General features: G+C 41.6%; 1 protein-coding gene across 1 annotated transcript in view; it reads right to left on the reverse strand.

Moving 5' to 3' along the window:
* The window catches only part of LOC122770058 (phosphatidylethanolamine-binding protein 4), a 74,767-nt gene that overhangs the window by 22,480 nt on the left and 29,054 nt on the right, over positions 1-23,233 (reverse strand). Inside the window, exon 4 of the mRNA XM_044027022.1 lies at positions 17,959-18,057. Coding sequence (XP_043882957.1) covers positions 17,959-18,057 — 99 coding nt within the window. The remainder of the gene's footprint in view (positions 1-17,958; positions 18,058-23,233) is intronic.

The following is a 23,233-nucleotide window of genomic DNA, read 5'->3' on the forward strand; positions in this document are numbered from 1 at the left end:
AATTTCCCCTCAACCTGCCTGCTGCTGCTTCCCATACAGCCACTGTGTGCTGATGAGACTGTACTTTAGCGGAGGGAAGCCCTAGCCTGAGAGTTCCCAAGGTAACAGTCGGTTTGAGTGGGGGCTGGCTGACTCATTTGAAGGGAATCCTGGAACCTGAACAAGGCTGCTGCCCACTCGACACACCCCCAGCTTCATCAGCGCAGGCAAACGAGGCACTGACATGTCCCCATATAGGGCTTCCCACTGTCGGGGGTGGCACTGGAAAATCCCAGACTACAAGTAGCACGGGTAGACGAGGCCTCCATGGCGACAGTAAAAGGATGGGTGATAAAAGAGCAGTGTGCCTGTGCTGGTTTTGATTTTGATTAACACGTGCGTGGATGGGAGGGGGGGGATATATGTATATACGGGGGTGGGAGAGGAGAAGATTAAGCTTATTAAACAGTCAAAGGCAGAGAATTAAAATAGTTTTTTGAGGTGTGAACAGTGACACGAACTAAATGAGTACTCAGACGTTGAAGGCTGGAGCGCTGACGAGGAGGAGGAGGAGGAGAAGTGAGAGGACGAAGGAGGAGTAGGTGGACAAGAGAACGAACTCTTTACCCACGCAATTAATCTAATTATTAAATTAAGGAATTAAAAGCGATCAACAGGCGTGTAATTGACCGTCTAATTAGTCCAAGGTCAGCTGGTTCTTTTGACTTTGGGGGAAGTTAGGGTCCTGAAATCCCTGAATTTGACTATAATTAACAAATTAATGACTAGCTTCAGATCAGGCTAAAAATACAAGAGACGGTTTCATGTACAATTAACCCAACACGGTCCTATTTTTAAATATAATCCAAAAGACAAAACAGTCAATTCTGGCCACCGACCAAAACGGCGTACTGATAAAAAATCTGCCGTTAACTAAGAGAAGCCGTTTGATTTGTTTCATGTGTTGATAACGCCACGGTTCATTCAGTGTCTTTAGTCATTAACAACAGAGAGCCGGTACAAAGGGATTTAAGAGGCGGCATTACTGTTTTGAATCACCGCGTGTTTAATTCTTCTATTATAATTGAGGCAGCAGCGAGACAGAGGTTACAGTAACTGCTGGAAACCTGTCCCACTTCACAGAAAGGTTAATGAACCTTACAAGTCCTATGGGAGATGGAGTACGCTGTTAATTTGACAAACGTGGGAAATAAATGCTTTTATGCTTTTATTGACGGTGACCAATAGCGGCCTTTGCTGGAATGAAAGGTTTTAGTCTTTTGGGTGCTTTGCTACGAGGCAAAAACAATAATGTGGAATGCATTTGTTGGAAGAAACTAAGTACATAATTGTTTGAATAGCAATTTCAGGCCAAAAAGCATCTTCATTATTAATTCCTACTTTTGGGGGGGCTGGGGGCATATATACTGTGCAAAAATGTACAGTAACCTAATTCGTGTTATGAAACAGCCGGCCTCGCTGCGAATGCATTTGTGGGACTGAGGGGATTTTTTAAAAAGCCGCGTTTCAAAAAATCTACATATTTTCACATTCCATTTGGAGCAACCGTTGGTCTGGATTTCATTTTAACAGGGCACTAAGGGTTTTCACATTTTCACACACACATCCACAGCCGGAGAGTGTGCACCAGCGGTAGCCGAATATGTGGTTAGATGGAATCATTAGAAAACGTGGCTGCGATAGAGCTGATCGGGACAGAGGTTTGTATGTTGTAGTCTGATTCAAGAGATTAAATGGATAATCTGCTTCCCAGTCAAAGAAGGTGATGGAGGCAGGAATCAGAGAAAGACTTAGTTAAATCTAACCCTGCCGTCCGAGTTTAAACCACACAGTCTAAGTATTAGGCACAGATGGTTCTATTATATCATTATATAAAACATCAGTATCAGCAGTCACCTGTTTTAATGTGTTGATACTAAGCATCTATACAACAGCTTGTTAGTTCAACAGTATATGAAGTTGCTTATATCAGCAAATGCAATATTAATTTTATGTAATTTCACACTTAAAGTAAAGTCTGCTCTAACATGATGTAATTGAGTGTTTTTATTTTGTGACATTACGTACTTTTACTTTTAAATAATTAAACACACCATGACCAGTGATTAGTATAAAGTTCAGAGGTCAGACGACACGATCTTTTGGTCTGATACAATGCAAATACAAATTAGGTGGAGGAAGAGGGGCTGGAACATCAAGTGGAGCTAGAAAGAAGATGAACAACGGTGTCTGAAGTGGTGTGGATGCTCGCTGTGCTGGGTCATGAGAGGAGAACAGGTCGCGCCGTCAATTCCTGAGCAATGCTGGACTGTGGATCAGTTCAAAAGACGCAAAGATCCTGAAAACATGCGCTCATTTCCAACATTTAGCAAGGAAATCTCAATATTTAACAGAGAAGTCTGGTGTATTTAGGCACAGCACTGCTGAAAGCCGCCGATTGGAGCCAAATGACAACCCGTTCAGCCGCATGACCGCGTCAGACGGAGTCTGAGCTCCGGCCGTGCAGGAAGTACTGAACGATTCTGTGAACAAATCTTTTTTAATGAGGTTAAGTTGTTTTCATTTGGCAGAAATTGAAGATAGAATAATTTTATTTATACCAGGAGTCAGGTCAGCTCTATGGAAGTGACCATTTTTAGACCACCATGTTTTGAGTACAGTGCACTTTTTGATGCTAACTGAAGGCTACAACGGTTCAACGACACACTCGGAAAGGAAGAGTGAGGTGAGTGATCCAGCTGAGGCATGAATTTCACTCACTGTACCGTAAAAATATACATGTATTAAACTTATAAAACCTTACCTAACACAGGTTTAACATGACTTCACCCTGTAGATGCATCAAAGACTGAGGTTATAAGTACATTTTTACATTTAAATCATATATTTGAATATAGTATATATTTAAATAAAACTGGCCTCTTCCTTTTGATACCTTCTCTCCACCAAGCCAGCTCTCTCTCTCTCTCTCTCTCTCTCTCTGTCTGTCTGTGTCTCTCTATCTCCCAGTGATCCTATGGGCACTGTTTCCTGAGCTCAGTGTTCACAGTGTTTGCCAGAGGAACACAGAAGAATCCGAGCTCCACAATCCCTCTTAACCTTTGACCCCGGCTTATTGTTACCTGAGAGCAGCGCTGTGGCAAACATGCTGTACAAGTACTGCACAGCCCTGCGAGCTGTTTATGTTCTGCAAGTATGGAGGGCAGGGGAGGAGGGAAGGAAGAGAGGGAGCTATTTAATCCCCCCCAAAGGAACTCCCCTCTCAACTCGTATCGTGAACTCGCAGGCAAATCACGTTGCTGCGGGGCACACCACACACACACTGCTGTCTTTTTAATTTCATCAGCTGAAAGAAATCTATACAGTGCTTTGGAATCCGACGGAGCGGCTGAGAGGAGTGAACTATACGGGCACCCTGGAATGTAAACAGGTTTCACACCGACTGTAGCATAAAAATACCACATTGTAACAAACCTCTCGGCTATGATAATGGTCAATAGCACAGATCAGAGGTCTTAGCACATTTCACGGCTGTTGGTCCGACAGCATATCAATAAGAGCGTGTTGAACAAATCTGGACAACAGTTCACAGGGAGATTATTTAAGTGGAGCACGGCGTGGACAGAATTGGACTGAACAAACTGCACGGACAAGTGTTTTCTTTGTCATTTTGTCAAGAGCATCCTCTCCTCAGATTATTGGGGGCAGTGGTGTGCAGAGACACTTTAAGGGGCAGGGGGACCCGTGTAAAATGGGCACCCCCCCTCAAAAGTATTAACTCAATTATATATTTATTTAGTGCAATAAGCGAACACAGGGTTCCCACACTTTGGTTGACATCAAATTCAAGGAATTTTCAAGGACTTTCCAGGACCAATTCCCCGAACATTATTATTAAGTATCCTAGGTATAAACTGAAACCGTGTTTGCCACAGACCAGCCGACAATTTGTGGAGGTAACAAACCCAAAAAAAAAAACACGGTTACTCAGCAGTTTGAACACTTCTTCTTGTACCCGCCCACCCCCGCGGTGCTGCTGTATACACACACATGCTCCCTCAGCCATTAATCCCCCACCTCGTTGACATCAAATTCAAGGACTTTTCAAGGACTTTCCAGGACCAATCCTCCTTAAATGTAAGTACCGAATGTGCTGACACAGCTTAAGATGGGAGGGCAACTTGTTGGAGCTGCTTCTCCCATGGCGTCCACTTTTATTGATTTGCTTGTCCACGCTCTGCATCTGGGCAAATGATTGTCCTTGGGATCTTGGTCAAAGTCAGTCTTTTTTTTTTTTTTGGTGAGACAGAGATCTTGGAATTTATCACATTGTCATTTGGTCTCTCTTGCTTTACGTTACTCATTGTTCTGCACGGAATCTCACGTCAACGGTGGAGTATCTGTTCTGTGTAGGCCTAGTCTACGTACATCAAGCACTGCAGGACATGGATCAGAATCAAAAAATCGGGTTTTTTTGTACATTTAGACAAGGAATCTCACTTGGTGTTTTGGTGGATTTAAAAAAGAAAGAAAATAAAAACCTAAGATATAAAAAATGTATACAGTAACGCAAACACAAAACATGTAGATAACGAGCAGTAGGTTACATACACAATGCAAACTTACAGTGACAGGGACAAAGGAAAGAAAAATTAATATATAAAGTTAATAAAATGAGTAAAATTGACCCCAAAGATTACTAAAATTAGTAAAAATTTGTAGAATTAGTCAAATTGACTGACCAAATGTAGTTGTTGTACAGCTGAGGGTATGAAAGATTTGGAGTAGCTAATTACTCTATGACCCATAAATCTGCACTTCATCTGTACGACAATTTTAGTTCTAATTTATTCATATTTTTTGGTTCTATTTCTATTCGATTATGTTGTATTTCTATTCTCTGTGCGTTAACTGTTGCAACATGTAAATTTCCCAAGGGTGGGATTAATAAAATCTAATCTAATCTAATCTGTTGACAGCTGGTGTTGTAACAAGGAAGGGAGACACCTATAAATATAAACTTCACTTCTTTTCTTGCACAAAATTCAAGCACTTTCAACGACTCACATGCTTTTTTTAAGGACCTTTCACAAACTTCAAGGATATCAAGGACCTGTGGGAGCCCTGAAAAACACTTGTGCAGATATTTAGTAATGCCAACACACAAAGTTTCTACAAAATGACAATTTTTGGGGGTCATTATCAGAGTTGATGGCGTGTGCTGCTCAAAATGTAAAAGTTTTAAAAGAAATGCATAAAAATGTCTTTTAAAAACAGTGCCCTTACCTCGCCATGAGGCACAAATGCTTGAAACCGCACTCAAATGTATTCGTGAAAACAAGATTTCCATCGGTACCGACAGATATTCGTCAAAACCTCCTCCTTGATATTTGTATTTTCCTGACAGATTCCCGCTTCACTGTCGAGCGAGCACATTACTGCTGCTATTCACAATCCCAGCTGTCACGCCAGTTCGCGCTGTTTGTCCATCAAGCCCCGTATCCCGTACACTACGCGCCGTCGCCGTCTAATCTTATAGTTTAGCATAACTTTTTGGAATACAAACATTCATAATCAGTATGTGGAGTTAGACAGGCCACTATAATATCTGCCAACTTTGCATTCAGAGCTGTCACACTTAATTATCGTGCCAAAATACAGGCAAATACGTTGGCTACGGGAGGCCCTTTGTGAAGTCTTTGTTTTTGTGTACAATTAACTGGCAAGCATGCTATATACTTAAATAAGGGCTATTTTAGGTGAGCATAATTGTTAGTGAGTTGTTTTTATCAGCATGCCTCACTCCCCTTTGCCGAACCCTATCAGGAGGCTCCCCTATGAGGAAGCGTTTTCCACAGCAACCCCCCACTAACCTTGACATTTGTTCATTTACCCGCCCCCTTTTTTTTTTTTTCTCCACTCCTTCTGGTTTCCAAGTTTGACGTTTTTATTTTTTTTTGTTTTTTTTTTCCATGTCTGTCAAGGTTGACCAGGGGAACAGGTAGGCAGACTCCAACAACCCTCCACCCTCCCCTCCACCTGTACCCTGAAACACAAATTCGCACATGGGGCCGACTGCCAGAGATCCTGCTTTACTGACTGAAGTGGAGTGGCGGGGAAGGAAGGGAAGGGAAGGAGGGGGGGCATGACAAAGACGACAGCTTGTGTGGGGGAACATTGTCTGCGGCTGCGACTAGAAATCTTTTCAGGAAAAACAGGATTTTATACACAATGGTCGTGGGTGTGAAGAAAGGGGGCACATATTAAAAGAAGCGCCTTCATGTGTGCATTGCTGCTGGTTTTTTAAACTGCATTTACATGGACACGATCCAAAATGCTCCCTTTTTTTCTTCTCTCTCTCTCTCTACTAGGCTACAGTGTGACAGCCTGGATTAAAGAGGGCTTTCCAGGTTGTCCTTCTTTGCTTACAGAGTGATGGTAATTTAATCCAGGACATTTTTTTAAAAAAAGAAAGAAAAAATAGGTAGAAACGAGAGGCACAGAAACACAGAACTTTCTTAAAAAGTGAATAAAAAAATGGAGTAGATTTAAGATAAAACTGTGGCGTAGAATAAAAAAATATTCTATGGATTATTCCCTCGCTGTCCAAGCTGCGTTTACCATAACGGCTCATGTTCTTCACGCAGTGCAACCTCCTCAATCATCTCACCACGGCAACCAGAGCGGGGAGGTCAGTTGTTATAGAGATGGCAAGAGGCTTGGTAGGTTATCAGCTACAAAATAGCATGTATCAGTGTGTGTGTGTGTGTGTGTGTGTGTGTGTGTGTGTGTGTGTGTGTGTGTGTGTGTGTGTGTGTGAACGGGGGATGGAGCTGACAATTGAGCGGAGGATTCTTATGTAATTCTCCCTTTAGGTGGCAGAGAACAGTGAGAGCAGCAGCAGCCCACACTGAAGAAGAGCCAGTTTGTTAATAAGATAAGATAAGATGAGATAAAATAAGATAAGTAAACAGAGTAACCCGTGACTATATCAAACGACAGGTCGTTCCAAGCATAAAAAGCGCTTTTGTGGTTGCAGCTGATCTGTGGAGAGACGTGAGGACGATGGAGACAGTTGTCCCGCGTGTACCCATGATCCTTTGCACTCGCCGTCTCTACATATGTAGAATAGCGAAAACGGCAACGGTTTTGAATTCTTGTTGATGCTCAAGAGGCTGAGAAGAATTTCTGTTTCTCCTTGTGAGGAAATGAAACGTGAGAAAATACAACCTCAAAACACATTGACAAGACACTGCTTGTGCGTCGTGCAAAAGGGATGGGTTACATTGTTGTGTGTGCAAAAATAATATAAACTAATCCTAATTATTACCAATAATGTTACTGTTGTTATCACTAAGATGCATTTAAAAATAAGAGCGTTACAAGATCTCTCACACATGTACCCACAATAAAAAAGGGGCCACACTGACAAAGACTGTGAGGAGAGTCAGACGAGCTTCAGTGAGGGAGTGACCTCTAAAAAGCTGAACTCCATGTAGAAGCACCTCTGACATTTGTCTGGCTGTAGCTGACAGCAGGATGAGCGCCGCTCGAAAATGTTAAGCACCTCCAGCTGGGCTTCCATGTTTAGGACTATTGTTGACTCGTACCAGGGGAGGTTTTATGGTTGTAATCAAAAAAAGATGAATGACCTGCACATGCAAACGCCAGAAACACATTCAAGCTGCAAAATAGAACATTAACGGTTTGTCTTAAAAAGTGAAAACTTTTTTTTATTTATTTTATTTTTTTTATTTTTATTTTTTTTTTATTTATTTATTTTGTTATTTAGTTTTTTTGTTATTACTGTTCATAAGATCAGTGTTGTAATGTAACAAAGTACTTTGTCTAGCAACTTTCACTTTTACTCCACAAAATTCCCTTACCTATCTTTGTTACTCGTTACTACCAAATAAAATCAGAAGAAGAAGAGTTGGTAATGGCCTGTATTTATATAGAGCTTTTCTAGTCTTGATGAGCTCCTTATAGGCTAGCAGAGCCAGGAATTGAACCCGCAACCTTCCAGTTGAAAGACTGCAAGTTTGACACCCCTGATATAGGCAATGAGATAAATCCTGGTATCCGCCCTGTTGCATTTTGATTTATTTATATTAATGATTTGTCTAATTCAGTTGTATCCATTTCAAATCATGAGGAAAATAATTACTGAAAACAATCTGTTCCAATTTTTTAAAGCACTTAACACAAAGAACGTTTATGTCAGTTCACGTTTAAACAAAGGACAACAACAGGTGCACAATGTGGCTTCTTTTTTTTTTGATGCTAAAGTTTTTCACTTGTCTGTGTGTGTGTGTGTGTGTGTGTGTGCAAAAGTTTGGGAAACCATAAACAAACAAACTGTTAACCTGGGTTATGAGCATGTTTAGCAACTTAGGAGGGGAAAAGGAAAAAAAAAAAAAATCACATTAAAAAGGAAAAAATTGTTCAATTCCTTTGCGCCCACCCCCTTGTCATAAGATATGGATGTCCCGTAAGGTTATTTGTGTTTGCTGGGAAATGAAGTGCTCAACTGGATTAAAAACATACTGCATATGTTTGGAAATCTGTTTCCCTGGGCGTACGAGTGGAGTGAGCGAGCGTGAAGCAGCAGCTTGCGTCTCCTCCAAGAGAGAGAGGGCAGACACTCTCATCATTAGCTGGGCTGCAATGTGCTCCTCTACCTGCTCCAATCTGCAGAGCCAGGCTCCACTCTGACGCCAGACAGATGTTCCCAGCACGAGGTGCAAAGTAGCGAGAGGGGAAAAGAGAGTGAGCAGGAGAGAGAGAGAGAGAGAGAGGCAGAAGAATGGAAATATTCAGGAGAGTACACAATAAGAGTTTAATTATGAATAATACCAATGGCTCTTTGTTCTCGCAGAGAAGATAGCTATGGTTCATCTGGCCTTTGGGAAATTGTTTTTTTGGCTTCCATATGGGGGCAGCTGTCTGTCAAAAAAAGGAAACGCTTCAAATCACACGCCACAGAAGGGATAATTACGGGATAAAGAACAATGCAATGATGTATGTTTATTTGCAATAGTGGACCAGTATTTTTGCTAAAACAAAGTCACAGGTAAAAAAAAAAAAAGAACATTTCGGACGTTCTCACTCGTGTTAATAGATACAGTCACATTCTTAACAATAAAACTAAAGCTATTTAAAGAACCACATCACAACACTGACTTTGACCCACAGTTTAATCCAGCTAAGGCCGTAGTCAGACTAATTGGTGCTTTTCCATGATACGGTTCCAGCACGGCTCGGCTCGGCTCGACTCAGTTTGGTATCGTTTTCCATCACTATAGTACCTCCTCAGTGAGGGCGGAGGTGTCACAACACTGCTTCATGAAACCGCCGCGACGTGGTTTTATACGCGACACAGACATTCAAACTAGTGCCGAGTGACCGAGTAAAGCAGTTGTTTTCAGTGGACTGAATCATTAGAATCACAACAAGCAAGAGAAGAGAAGTTCAAACATTAAAATGTAAGTTCGGTTTATTGCCAAATGCTCAAATAAACACATATGGATACCGTTTACTGTTAGTAGGTTATTTATTTCAGGAACCTCATTGTACCTGAAATTAAAGTCTGTAACCTGGCTGTGACACAAAAATGAACGATGTTTCAGACTGGCCTCCCTCTCAATAGCTCAATGCAGGCGTTCAGGGGAACTTGTTTCCTGTTCAGGGTTAATTCAAATCCTGGTGTTAGTCTGACTAAAACCTGACCTTTATAATACATTTTTCCAAAAGCAGACCAACTAACAGACTTGGGAAAGACAGCAGGAAAAAAAACATGGCTAAATCTATACTAGTTGATTTTTGGACTGAATAGGAGACTGAATTTATGAATTCAGATTTCTAAACTGTAAAACCTGATAAATTTGTTCAACTCAAACTGTTTTAGAAAACCTTAACCATGAGAAAATTGCTGATGGGCCACACGGCAGAGTTGTGGCTGGCATTGCTGCCTCACAGCAAGAAGGTCTCTGGTTTCCTCCCACACTCTAAATTGCCTGTATGTGTGAGTGTGAGACTGAATGGTAGTTTGTCTCTATATGTACACCCTGTGACGGACTGTCAGCTGGGATTAGCTCCGGCTCACAATTCAATTTAAACGACGTATTTAAACGTACTTTTACTAAGTTAGGTTTTACAGTGTATTTTAAAGTCCATGGACGTAGCGCTCGACATCATACAGCAAGCCGCTAGCTCATCTTGTTAGGTTCTATGACATAATAGGTAAACCAGAAAAACACCTAATACAAACAAGGTAAAACGGAGCATATCGCCACCTAGTGTTCACGCTATAGCGTGACCAAACTGTGCGTGGAGAGGCACGGAGTATTTCTTTAAAGCTGTACAAATGCAAGGGGATCTGGGATTGTGACAAAAACACAAATAAATGTGATAAATGTGTTTTTTATTCTTTTGAAAGCTAAATACTGAATGAAACAATACAACGGGTTCCACGCCTAATAGATTACAGTTAAAGGACATGTTGAGGTGTGGAGCAGATGATCTCTGCAGGCCACAGAATCCACAAACACACGGCCAGCTGGTCTGATACACTCACAATACCTCACTGTTTGGTTTTTTCGCCTGACCAGCAGCAGAACACAGGCTCTGTCCTCCGTCGGGAGCTGCTACAGCCGAGCTGGATGTTAAAACATGCATAATCCCTCACGCACCATAACAATAACCACAGCATGCTGTGTACCGAGTCGTCCAAGTGGAGAGAAAGTTAACAAACACGTGATAGATTTCAGTCCACAGGCCTTATTGAAGTGAGTGTTGAAATGAAGGGAAGAAAAAAAAAAAGACCGTTGACTGAGACGCTGAGGGTGCAGCTCACTGAGGTCGATCAATATTTTTTTCCTTGTTAAAAATATAGTTAATGTAGCTTGTCTGCATGACAACTAGCATTATATACAATAATAACACATAAGAACCCTAGTTCGAGAGAAGACAAACCTCCACCGAGGCTGCTCAGTTTTCCTTAGTGTCGGTGCCAAATACTGTGTTTAAAAATGGACGCAGTCTTAAGAGTTTCAAAACAAACGAGATTCACAATTTGACAGTTTGTGTCAACCTGGAAATTCACTGATCCATGATGAGACAATGGTGTCCACTCATATAGAAGGATATTTTTACAACATTTCACATCATGTTCTGTTGAAGAAGACCTGAAACTAGGAACTGAAAACATTCAAACACTACCCAGGAAAATGTTTAGTGAATTGAAGCTCATTTTCCCATCGACTTCCATTCAAACTAAGTTATTTTCACCACCAGTAGAATCGGCCCTGGGTCACACTGCATGTCCAATGTCGCGTCAGGGTCCTGTAGTATCTGACTTCACCATCGGGTGGCGGTACAAGTATGGAAGGAGGGAATAGGACACATTCCTACCAAAGAATAGGAGAACGATGCTACAGCTCCCTCGGACACGTCTGGTTCGAGCGGTCCACCGGGTAGAAGAGTCCGGTTCGAGGGTCGCCAGGTCGAGGCTTGGATGACTATCCTTGGTGACTACTTCTTCTGTTGTCAGAATATTTATTCTGCTTGGTGAGCGGGGCTTAAGACTCAGTGGCGGAGCTAGATTTTTGGCCAGGGCTATTTCAGGGGTTTAGAGTAGGGTCATTAGGCAACCACCGTAAAACTTACTGGCGAACGAAGATTTCACTGTCCATCAACGCTGTTCAATCTTCTTCTTCTTCTGTGGCGATTCTTCTTCTTCTTCTCCCAGTAAGGTGGATTACAACTCTTTGTGGTACATAGCGTCAACTACAGTACAGGAGGATTCAAAATGCAACTGGCTCCTTTCGACGAGACGTGCAGTGCCGTGAAATGCAAATCAACTGGGGTGGCCAATTAGATTTACTGCCACCCTTGCCTCCCCTCTAGCTCCACCACTGTTAATACAGATGGGTCAGAAGTTCAGTTTGTCCATGCACTGTCCATGTGCACCTAACATGCTCTTTGAGCGTCATGAGCACTGGGCACGTTGGGAAGTATACCAGGTCTTTCATGCTACTTCCAATCTATTTCCTGGGGTTTATTTTTAAAAACAATACAGTCTATGGTCAATATCACAGAACTTGACAGACCGAATCTGTCCTATATCGTCTAATACCACTGGGTGCTTTTTCACTAGCATGGAAACAGGGAGACATTCTCCTAAATATCAACTGAACTTATTTCTTGCACAAAATCCAAGCACTTTCAATGACCCATGTCGATTTACAAAAACTTTCAAGGGCCTTGAAGTTTGTTTCAAGGACCCGTGGGCACAGAGGCAGAGTACCTATGAAAAGTTACACACTGCCGCTCTAAAGTTTCTGCACATTATTAGTGCTAGTTTTTAAGGTTGAGTCTTTAACCCGAGACAAAACCTGAGCAGAGAAACTTCAAACATTATTTAAAAAAAAAAAAAAAATCCATAAAAACCTAAGGCTGTACATCTGTGCTTAAATGGGATTTCACAGCGATAATGAATACCTCGACTTCCACTCGGAGCAGAAAAGAGCATTAACCGCAGCGCCGCTTTGCAAAACCTCAAATTGCATCATGTCGACTTTCAAACCACCAAAAACTATAATGAGAGAATAAGTATGAACAAGTGAAAGTAACACCCAGCGCTGTGTATTTGTATAAGCTGCCTCTATTCAGATACTAATGATTTGCTTGTTAGAGTAATTACCGCCGCGAGACCACAGCGGAACATCTGCATTGATTCAAACTCTGGGAGAGCACAGTGAGAGAGGGAGGGGCTCACAATCTGGATTTCGACTTCGGGAGCGAGACAACAATCTGTTGATGGTTATTTTGGTAATTGTCCATAATTGATGTAAATCAGGGAGAGTTGCAGAAGATGTTTTTTTTTAAATGACTGTTTGTGTAGCGTGAGGGGGTCAGCGAGGAGACGGGCAGGTGCGATGGAAATGCATATACGGCGTCTAATAATGTGAGTTTGAGCAGACAGTGGACAGCTGGTGGGAGACGACGACATACCCACACACTCTCTCGCTACTGCCGCATTAAATTGTTTTCCGCTTGTCAAAAGTGGTGATGTGATACAGGCAGGTAAATAAAACATGTGCGATTCAGTAAACACAAAAAAATATGACTGCGTTACACACTCGGTAAGTTGCGCTCTCCACTAAGCTCCACCCACACTGCACGGTTTGTGGCCTACAAAGCCTAAAACTCAGCAACAGGCCCAACAGCAACAACACACTATTATTTTTATGTGTAAATGTAGAACAGCTGGAAACTAAAAAGCTCTACTGTTGTGTAGGGCTGAAATATTTGTATTTAATTGAGATTTGTAACGATTAATCGTCAACTATATTAATATTCAATTTGATCAGTTTGAGGTTTTTTTTAAGAAATAAAACAAGATCTCTGATTTTTCTGCCTCTTAAATGGGATTTTTTTTTGTTCCATATACCAAAGAAAAAATCCATTTAAGCTAATTATTTCAAAGTTTGGGAAACACCTACCGACATTTTCCTGGCATTTCGACCAAACAAGTACTTTATATTATACTATATACTTATATAGCACAACAACCCCTGCTGCTCAAAAGTGTATTAAATGCTTAAATAAAGCTGCTAAAAAAAAGCTAAAGAAATAAAATAGAGAGTAGAAATGATAAAATAAGAAATGACACTATAGCTAAGCAGAGCAAGGAAACTGTATTAATTTAAACCACACATATAACAAGTTAACCTCATGGTAATAATAACAACAATAACAATCATAAGAAACATTTGCTCTGTTGAGATTGTGTTTTCCCTTCATATTTCTTGATGTTTCTGTGAAAGCAGAGTGACGTTTGTAGGTCTCTAAGTCTATAGTCTGTCAAACCTGTTCCTTGCTTGAGAAACAATCCGTCTCCATCTGTTGCTCAGTTTTGTCCAGACAGCCTGAAAACTTTGGGGGCAGATTTGTCAGACAGGACCACAACAACTTCTTCAATATGCCGTAAAACTGAAAACAAAATGTTCTGTCTTTTGTTCAAAGCTCTACACCAAAAAAGAGAAGAAAAAAAGCCACAACAGAGGTTTTTTTCTCTAAAATACAACTTTGTATGTCTGATTTCTCTCAGAGTGATCACTGCGTTATTTCATGAAAAATGCTTGATCTTACAAAGGTAAAGAAAGTGACAGAGACATTTCCTTGACAGACCCTTCTGCTCTCCAAAAATGCATTCATTTTTCTTGTTAAACATTAAGCTCTTGAAGAAACACCATGATCACCAACGTTAAAATACAGTGGCGTAAATAGGCCGAGCAAAGGCAGCTATGGACTTTTCACGGAAGGCAGATAAACTGATATAGTGAAATTAGATTAAGATGGAGCGAGCGATAAGGTGACTCTAAATATTATTATTTAATTCATGATTTTTTTTGTTATCTGTGTCATTTCTTGACGCATACATCACATACCCTGGTATACACAGTGGAACAATATTTCTGATTATCCTCCAAGTACCACCAGAGGAAGCTCGCGTACCACTAGTGGCACACGTACCACAGTTTGAGAACCATAGGCTGCCCATCCAGAAAATGTTAATAACATGCTAAAGTAGATGTTGATGAATGCTATATTTACTGAGTGTGTACAGTTTGTGGCAATAACAAACTATGAGACGCTCACAGTCCTCTCTCTGAAGTTCAAGAGGGCTTCGACATGGCTGACACGCAGTGAGGAGATGTTTTTTTTTTTTTATACACATGACGACAAACAGCTCAAAGCAAGTGAGCAGTGTGATACACGGGGAAAGTCCAGTGTGTCCTTGTTCTCTTCCTACTGCTTCCTTAATGAGACCTCAGCTGAAGCTCCAGCGCAACTCTTGAGCTTCCTCGCTGCTCTGTCCAGCATGACCTCGCTCACTCGAGGCTGAATCCACAGAATCAAGTGTGTTTATGGATAAAGGATACACACTCATTATGGAAACATCCACAAACTGGGGCAAGGACCTTGGACTAATTAATGTAGTTTACAGAAAAAGAACATGGCTGTGCTGCTTGCACCGTCTGTCAAGTGAGGATCAAAATGCAGATGTATTCGACATTATAAAAGCACCCCTGACTTAAGGATATTCATTTTCATAACAAACAAACAAACAAAAAAAGAAATCCTCAACTCAAACTACCATTTAAACAGCAGTCTCCAAACTTTAACAGTTCTGCGGTTCAGTTTAAATTCTCAAAATCTTCTCCGTGGCTCCCAGAAATCATTTGTTTTTATTCAATGGGGAAAACACTGTTTATAAAGAACAACACAATTATGTGTCATTAGTTCTTAACACCTCTTAAAATTTACTGTAAATATTTTACAACTACGTTCAACTTAAGGACTTTGAATTTTCTGTAGAGAAAAATAAAGAATGTATTAGTTTATTTTTAATGACCTCGCATGGCTGACCTGTGGCCCCTCCCAACTGACTTCATACGGCCCGCCACTCAATTTCAACTTGTAATAATATTTATAATAATATAATAATTATTTGTGTATATTTTGTATTTTTATACGTCTTTTATTTACAGATTTATTTAAAAAAAAAACAAAAAAAAAACTTTTATTTTGAAATTCTGTGAAATATTGTCACAAATATCATTAAGTTATGAACTGATATCATCCACCCTGACAGCTTTTTTCCACATGACTGGCCCCCTCCGGACCAGACCCCCAGGTCACCTGAGTTTGAGAACCGTGGCCTTAGATCAAACAAACCCATACAGAACAAATGAATAATTACAGCAAGTAAATGTGGCGGAGGGCCAATTTGTTTAGTAAGCATTTGAATATTTGGGCCAAAACATCATATCTGCATCAGTGTCATCATCTTCAAGTGCCTTAAACTAACAATAACGTGGATGTCGTCTTTAATCAGCAGCTTGTTACGAAAATCAAGCGAGACATGCACTCGTACTGTTAATATTTATTGTGCATCATTTCAATTTCAAGAATTACTGCTTCTTCTTTGAGCCTAACATATGCCAGTAGTTATTTACTCCGTGCGTACCCGAAAGGATGTAAACACTCAAAACTCTGTCCCAACCTCTCTGTCTACCGCTCCCTCTGTCCTGTCTGTTGGTGATTCTTGCTTTAAGTACATGTAAAAAGCGTATTCTAGTGATTATACACTTATCCAAACATACTTATGGGTAGTCAAATTTAATTTCCCAACAATAAACCCTCCTAAATGTCACACGGTGGACCTTTAACTGGTACACTGACCTAACACTGCACCGCACTGAATCACAAAATCAAACAGATTCACATCTACTCTTGGAAAAACTGCGGTAGTACGATGTCACCTGGCCGCGCCGGTCAATTAAACACCTCCCACTATGGGTTGGCATCACTCAAAAGGCTCATTAACCCTCCTGACCAACCACCAGTCACAATCAGAGAGCCATCACGTCACATTGGCCGGTCCCTTCATGGGCGACGCGGGTCACCACCCACACAAGTGACAGTCAATTGAATTGCTGGAGTGAATGTGGTTTGTCTGAGCACTTGAAAGACATTTGTTTATTCACAGGCGGTCACGCGGGCAGACAGACTTTGCGGGCTTAAAAATAAGAGGCAAAGGTGATGCCTAATGCAATTTTATAAGGTGGGAATTGCTTGTTTTTCTGTGAGTGACATGGAGTAAAGTATATATTAACAGATTTGTGTGGTTGGGGTATATCGTCTCTTAAGAGCTGAATCACAGAATTCTGCCTATTGTGGCGTTACTTAAATCTCCGTTTATCCCAGATACATCACACTTGGATTTAGAATGAATGTGCCAGTCACTGTGATACATCGCCGGAGCGTCTTTGTGTGCTACTACTCTTAATCTACTGGGTTGATCTCCCGGTTCCTGCGGGATTATAAAAATGTCTGCAGAACCTCCAAATATTTGAGGCAATCAACAACTCGACGCACATTTTGGCGCAAGAATGCAAGAATGTGAAAACACACAAACGAATGCATGAAAAAGGAGAGAAATATGAAGAGAAATAAGGGGATCGGAGCCGTGCCCATTTCGGGGGTGTAAAATATGGAGAAGTGTGGATCATTGGGGGAGCTGCTCTGCCTGGGGGAACAGATGAAGGGAGGACACTCTGCCAAGATCTCTCCACTGGAGGGGGAGCTGAGGGACTGGAGCTCTATGGGAGAGAGAGTGTGTGCGCCTCACATGCTGCTCTCTCCTCAATCTCAGTCTCACACGCCTGCATTGACACGTCCCAGGCTCTCTGCAGCGGAGGGAAATTGCTGCTGACAGGGCCTCGCAAACTTTCACAGCCATTTAGAAAGACTTACTCCCACACTTTTGTCACAGGCATTTATTGCACGAGATACGCGATATGAAAAAAAATTAACATTTTTTGAACTTGGCATCTTTTTTTTTTTTCTCTTCTTCACCAAGTTAGGCTTAGAAAACCATTCATAATTTTTCAGCCTCGCAATCAGAAGCCCCGGTGCAGATGTAAACACAAAGTCATGCCAAGTGAGACGGCGAGATTATGAAAATGCACAATTTCCAAGTTTGAAAAAAAAATCACTACTTCATACATTTGCACCCAATGTGTTCTTAATCCGATAAAAAAAGCCGTCCATGACACCATCACCAAAACTGTTATTCAGTGAGGTTACTACACATTTAAAAGCCCATTCCTACTGGTCAAAAAAACCTTGTTTAATCTGGTTTTACCTGGTTTTTGACCTACACTGCATGTGGGTTTTTATCCGCTTCAGTTCTGTTCGCCATCAGTGGGAACATGGCTGAAACCCGACCTGGGTGAACAGGAAAAATGTCTTCTTTATTTACTTCCTTTCTTGGCAGTGAGTCATTTCTGGAGCACCACATTCATTTTTGGGCCGTTAGCATGGCTGTTAATGAATAGCATAGCCTGTTCACCCAGGTTGGAAAGTATAGAAGAGGTTAAACTGTACCTTTATGTCCACGACCAGCCAGTGTCTCCAGCAAGCACGTGTTGGTTGACTATGTGATGGAGCATCAGGATCAAACATCATCAAAATATAGTCCTTGTCCTGCAAAAACAAACCAAAATGCATTGTCTATTAGTGTCTTTAAAGGTCCAGTGTGTAAGATTTTGGTCAGAATATAACAAAATAACACATAAAACAGAATAAGCCCTTTATATTCATATCAGTGCTGAATGTACTTCTACAGTACATGATTGGGAGAGAAGGCAGGGGTCCCACACCTTAGTTGACATCAATTTGAAACACTTGTCAAGGACTTTCCAGGACCAGATTTTCCCTCAAATTCAAGGCCCGAATGTGCTGACACAGCTCAAGATGGGAGGGCAAATTGTAAGAACCGCATCGCCCATGGCTTCGTCCACTTTTATTGATCTGCAGCAAGCTCTGCATCTGGACAAGTGATTTTCTTTGGGATCTTGGTCAAAGTCAGTCTTTGTCATTTTCTTTGATGAGAAAGAGATCTTGGAATTTTCATTTCCCAGGCATCACAAATCGCCATCATGGAGTCTCACGTCAATGGTGGAGAGAGACAGTGGACAGTGCTGTGTAGGCCTAGACTACATACGTCAAGCAATGCAAGGCATGAAACAGTAGGTGGCGTCGTAACAAACAAGATATATAATATTTACCTAAATATCAACTTCTTTTTTGCACAAAATTCAAGCACTTTCAATGACCCCATGTGTATTTAGGGTGATTTTCCAAAACATTCAAGTGCCTTGAACATTTTTTTTTTTTTAAATTCACAAACTTTCAAAAGATTTCAAGGGCCCATGGGTTTTCTTACGCTGCCATGTTGGCAGGAAAAGGTTCTGAAAAATGAACTGCCGAGAGCTTCGATGCACACTTTAAATGTACAGAGATCGAGCATTATATCACAGAACCTGACAGACTGAACATATCTGATCCTTACAATAACCCTGAGTGCTTTTTACTAGGGTGGACATTACAACATCTTCAACTTTCTGATAAAAAAATATCCCTTATTCTACTCCAAAGAATGCATACACACCAAAATAAAAGTGTAAAAACAACCCAACAATTGTGTGTTGAGTGAAATTAAACTCCATCACTCTATCTTCACTTTGAGAGTATTTAATGGCAGTGATCCACCTCTGGTAAAGTAGCCCCCTGTCATTAGTGTATTCCGTCTTTACGTTGTCTGAAAACAGCCGGTGAAGTTGCCTGGTATACATGCTGCCGGTTACATTTCAGTATTTCTGTGTTGCATGACGTGAGCTCTATAGATGTTGCTTTATCTTACACACTGGACCTTTAACACAGGGAAAGAAAAAAAATCTTTACTTCTCCACCAGAAACACTATGATTGGCCCAGAGGCAACAGCAGTACCTGATCCTTTTCTCTTTATAAATGCAGCCATGTGCTGTTTAGCCCAAGGCTCAACATCCATCTGTGGAGTTAATGCTTTAAATACTTCAAAAGAGACGCTTCTCTTTACTTTCGCTGCTTTTACTTTATCCCATAACATAGAATAACATGTGAATTTTATTCTATTCATGAAATATGCAGGGTTTTGTTTCGATGTAGTCGCTCGTGTTCACAACTCGGCTCACGCAGCCGCTCGATGGGGAGAGAAGATTTGCCTTTTATTGTCTTGACACGTGGTCATAACAGTTTTACTTAAACTGTCCAGGCTGACACGTTTCGAAAGACGCGATAAGAGATAATCCCGCTTTTGAAAAGTGACCTAAAAACGCGAAACATGCATAAGAGCACGGTCTGCAGCCGTTTGCAGGAGGAGTGCAGCTCTGTCTCGTCTCCATCATCCCTTAAACTTCACATAATTACTGTGACACTAATGAAAATGACAGCGTTTTGGATCCGATTACCGGCTCCTCTCGTTAGCATATTCACAGTAACTTTCTGCCACTTAACAAGTATCTTTATACCCCCTCAATCTGTCAATAAATAAAGTGAGAGAAAAAAAAAGCATCTTAACCAACACTTGATCGCAGTTATTCGACGTCGACTTGGCCGCTTAATTGCCGGAAAATGTTCATTCTGTCTGTCCCTAAAAGTTAGAGAATTATGAGAGCAGATTGAATTATTGCGAGAGCACATTTGTCATCCCTGGGCCAGTGCCCAAAATCTGCCAGACCATATGATGGGCTTTTTTTATTTTGTTCACTTCCTCTACAAACAGAGACATTAATCAAGGCTGTTTCCATCCGCGGCGTCCTCTTCCTGTATATACTTTCAGCTCAGGCACGGCCATAATGTTATCAGCTTTAATGTGTATGAAAACAGATGCAGCGTCTCTTCCTTTTCTTACACCGGCTGCCAAACAACGGTGTGTTTGCGTGTTTGTGAGCGAGTGAGTAGACTGAGACATTTCATAGCATCAATGTAAATAAAAACCTTACATTTGGGTTTGTTGTGGCCTATCAAGACTTCCTTAAAGGCCCTCTCTGAAAAAATTAAGCCGATGTACTTGAATGAGATAAAGTAGTCGCGTTTCTCCCGCAGATGCTCGTTTCCAGAAGGATTCTCTGCCTACCTGACAAGCAGTAATAAGCATAAACAACTAAGCCTAATAATAGGATAATACTGTAGTCTCAGTGATAGTGCCCCGCAGGTAACATCCAGACACACCAGCAACAATAGAGCCTCCTCCACAGCCTGTCAAAAGTGACTCTATATCAGTGACCCCCCCCAGGCAGCTTACCAACCATGACCTGTTGCCTTCTCAAGAGTTGTAATCCTCATTTGTACATGTTTGCTACCAGGCAAACGCACTGTGATAATGTAGTTACACTAATATTTAAGTCAGATGCAAACAGCACACACGCACACACACACACACAAAGATGCAACTGAAGCATTTAAATTCAAAAAAAATAAATAAAATAACCTCCAGTCACGATTATCACTGAATGAAATATCACATTATTGGATATTTCACGTAACTTAGCATATAAATAGACACACTGCAGGACAAGCTTTTCGGAAGCCAAATTTAGAAAAAAATTCACATTTGCTTCCGACTGTGGCAACAAAACTGTAGCCAGTGTGTGTGTGTGTGGTGGTGGGGAGTGAATTTACATTTTTTTTTTTTTTACTGCCTGAATGTCTACCTGTAAGAATCTGGCTGGTCCAGCTGGCACGGGCAGCAACGAATACTAGAATCTCCCTGCGTGCTTGCACTTCACACATTGTGGCATGTACCCTTCTCTCTTACAAGGACGTTTTTTTTTTTTCCCTCCATCTGTCAAAATCCACAGTAATTACACACAAATATGTGCGAAGGACTCCAGGGAAAAACAGATGCGTATTCTGCCATCAGTGCTCGGATAAACTAAATGTATATTAAAGCAGTGACAATTCTCATAGCTGGATACTGTAAAGCACAATTTTTTTCAGCCAATTACAGATCAACTGATATGTATTTTTTTCCTACGACGACCATCAGAAATCAGTGCGGTCATTGAGTGATGCCAATTTTTTTGGCCCATATATTTGGCTGGTTTTCATTCCCCCCTCCTCCATCTGATAAAATATAAAGTTTAATAATAACTAATGATCCACAAAATCGGCTCTGACGCTGATCTTTGGTAGGGGGTTTTGGACGAGTGGATGGGGGGTGGCACACACATACATAGCCCAGACTAGAGCCGAGTGGGGGAGAACTTAATCACTTTCTGTTCTGCAATTGACCTGAAAATTCAAGGTATTATAAACCATGTGTTGCTTGGAAAGTACATAATGACTGTTGATGTTACAGAGAACTTTAATAAAAGTTGCTCATTGTTGTACAGCTGTGTTCCTCTGCTGTGTCAATGTGATGACGCCATCAAATGACTTGCCCTCATATGGACACATGTATTGGGACGCCGGGCCACTACACCAACAGGGACTGTAATGGTGTATTCAAAGACATGACAGCTTCCACTCTTCTTTGACTGTGTCCCAGTGGAATCAATGTATTTGTGTTTGGCAGGTTTCCACTTAAGAGTTACATTTACGTCATTTTAACTCAGAACAACGAAGCAGGTCGCTGACCTCTCACCTGTAACGGCAGCGACAGGACTAAACCTAAATGCCACAGTAATGTGAGAGCAAAGAGCAGAAGTGAAGTCTGGGTAGGTGTTGGCCACAGACCACAAAGCTCCATCAGGCCGTTATACAGGATGTGAGGCTCCTAGGTGAAGGCTGGAGGCGGGGGGATATTGAGCCTGCATTCTCTTGGGATTAACCTCCCACTGCCTGCTGTGATCACAGCAAAACGGCCCACTGGGACTACACCGCAGACGCCAGGCGGCTGAAATACACCCTGCAGCTGACTGGGCGTCTCAGCTACTAGTCAGTGGCAGAGAGGAGAGGAAGAGGTGACACCTTAAGAGAATGGAGGAAAGTTTTGTTTTCTTTCCTCTTAAATACATGTTTTTAAAATTGTATTTCTAAGAGATGACATAAAACTCCCACTCCAAGGCCGTAGCACTGGACAGACAAAAGTATGTGCAAAGAAGAAGAACGGTGAAGAACAAAGGAAGAGCGTCTCTGAGGATGATAACTACTGGCTTACCTTTGAGTGAACTCTGCTGGGGCTGAGAATCAGAGAAATGTCTAATCGCTGCTCTCGTAGAGCTGCTCGGACTATCGAGCTCCGCTCCGCTAACTGATGACACCACGAAGGCCGAGAGAGTGAGTTAGCGGGAGGGAGGGAGGGAGGGAGGAGTGGCCCCTCTGTGAGTTTACAAGTTCATACTTTATCCCTGACCCAGTACCAAACAGTGTCATCCATGCAGCTGCCTATTAATACACCCGCTGCTTTATCCTCCCCCGTTCTTCATCTCCGGCAGCCTCTGCGCGCAGAACGCACAACGTTTCATTAAGTGGTCAGCTGTTCTCATCTCTTGACCTGCAGCAAAGCAAAGCATTGATCCCAAATCCCTGTTTAAGTCGCAAAAATACTTGAACGGGCTGGGTAATTAACAGGTATCTGTGTTGTAATTAAGAGACAGCGATGGCTTAACAACCATCGACTGCAGCTTAGAGCAAGGTTGAAAGATTGATCTTGGAAATACAGAAGAACGAACTGTGTGTTCACGCCGACACGGAATAATTCAACTCTTGCTTCAAACTTGCACGATGTGTTGTCACAAGTCAGCGCTGTTTCAGAATTGTGGTACAGTACGTGGTCACCCGTAGCTTCGCCACAGTTCTTTTCACACAAAGATGGAGCGAAGTCATCGGAAGAAC

The sequence above is a fragment of the Solea senegalensis genome, linkage group LG5 (genome assembly GCF_019176455.1).
Source record: "Solea senegalensis isolate Sse05_10M linkage group LG5, IFAPA_SoseM_1, whole genome shotgun sequence".
NCBI classification, from domain to species: domain Eukaryota; kingdom Metazoa; phylum Chordata; class Actinopteri; order Pleuronectiformes; family Soleidae; genus Solea; species Solea senegalensis.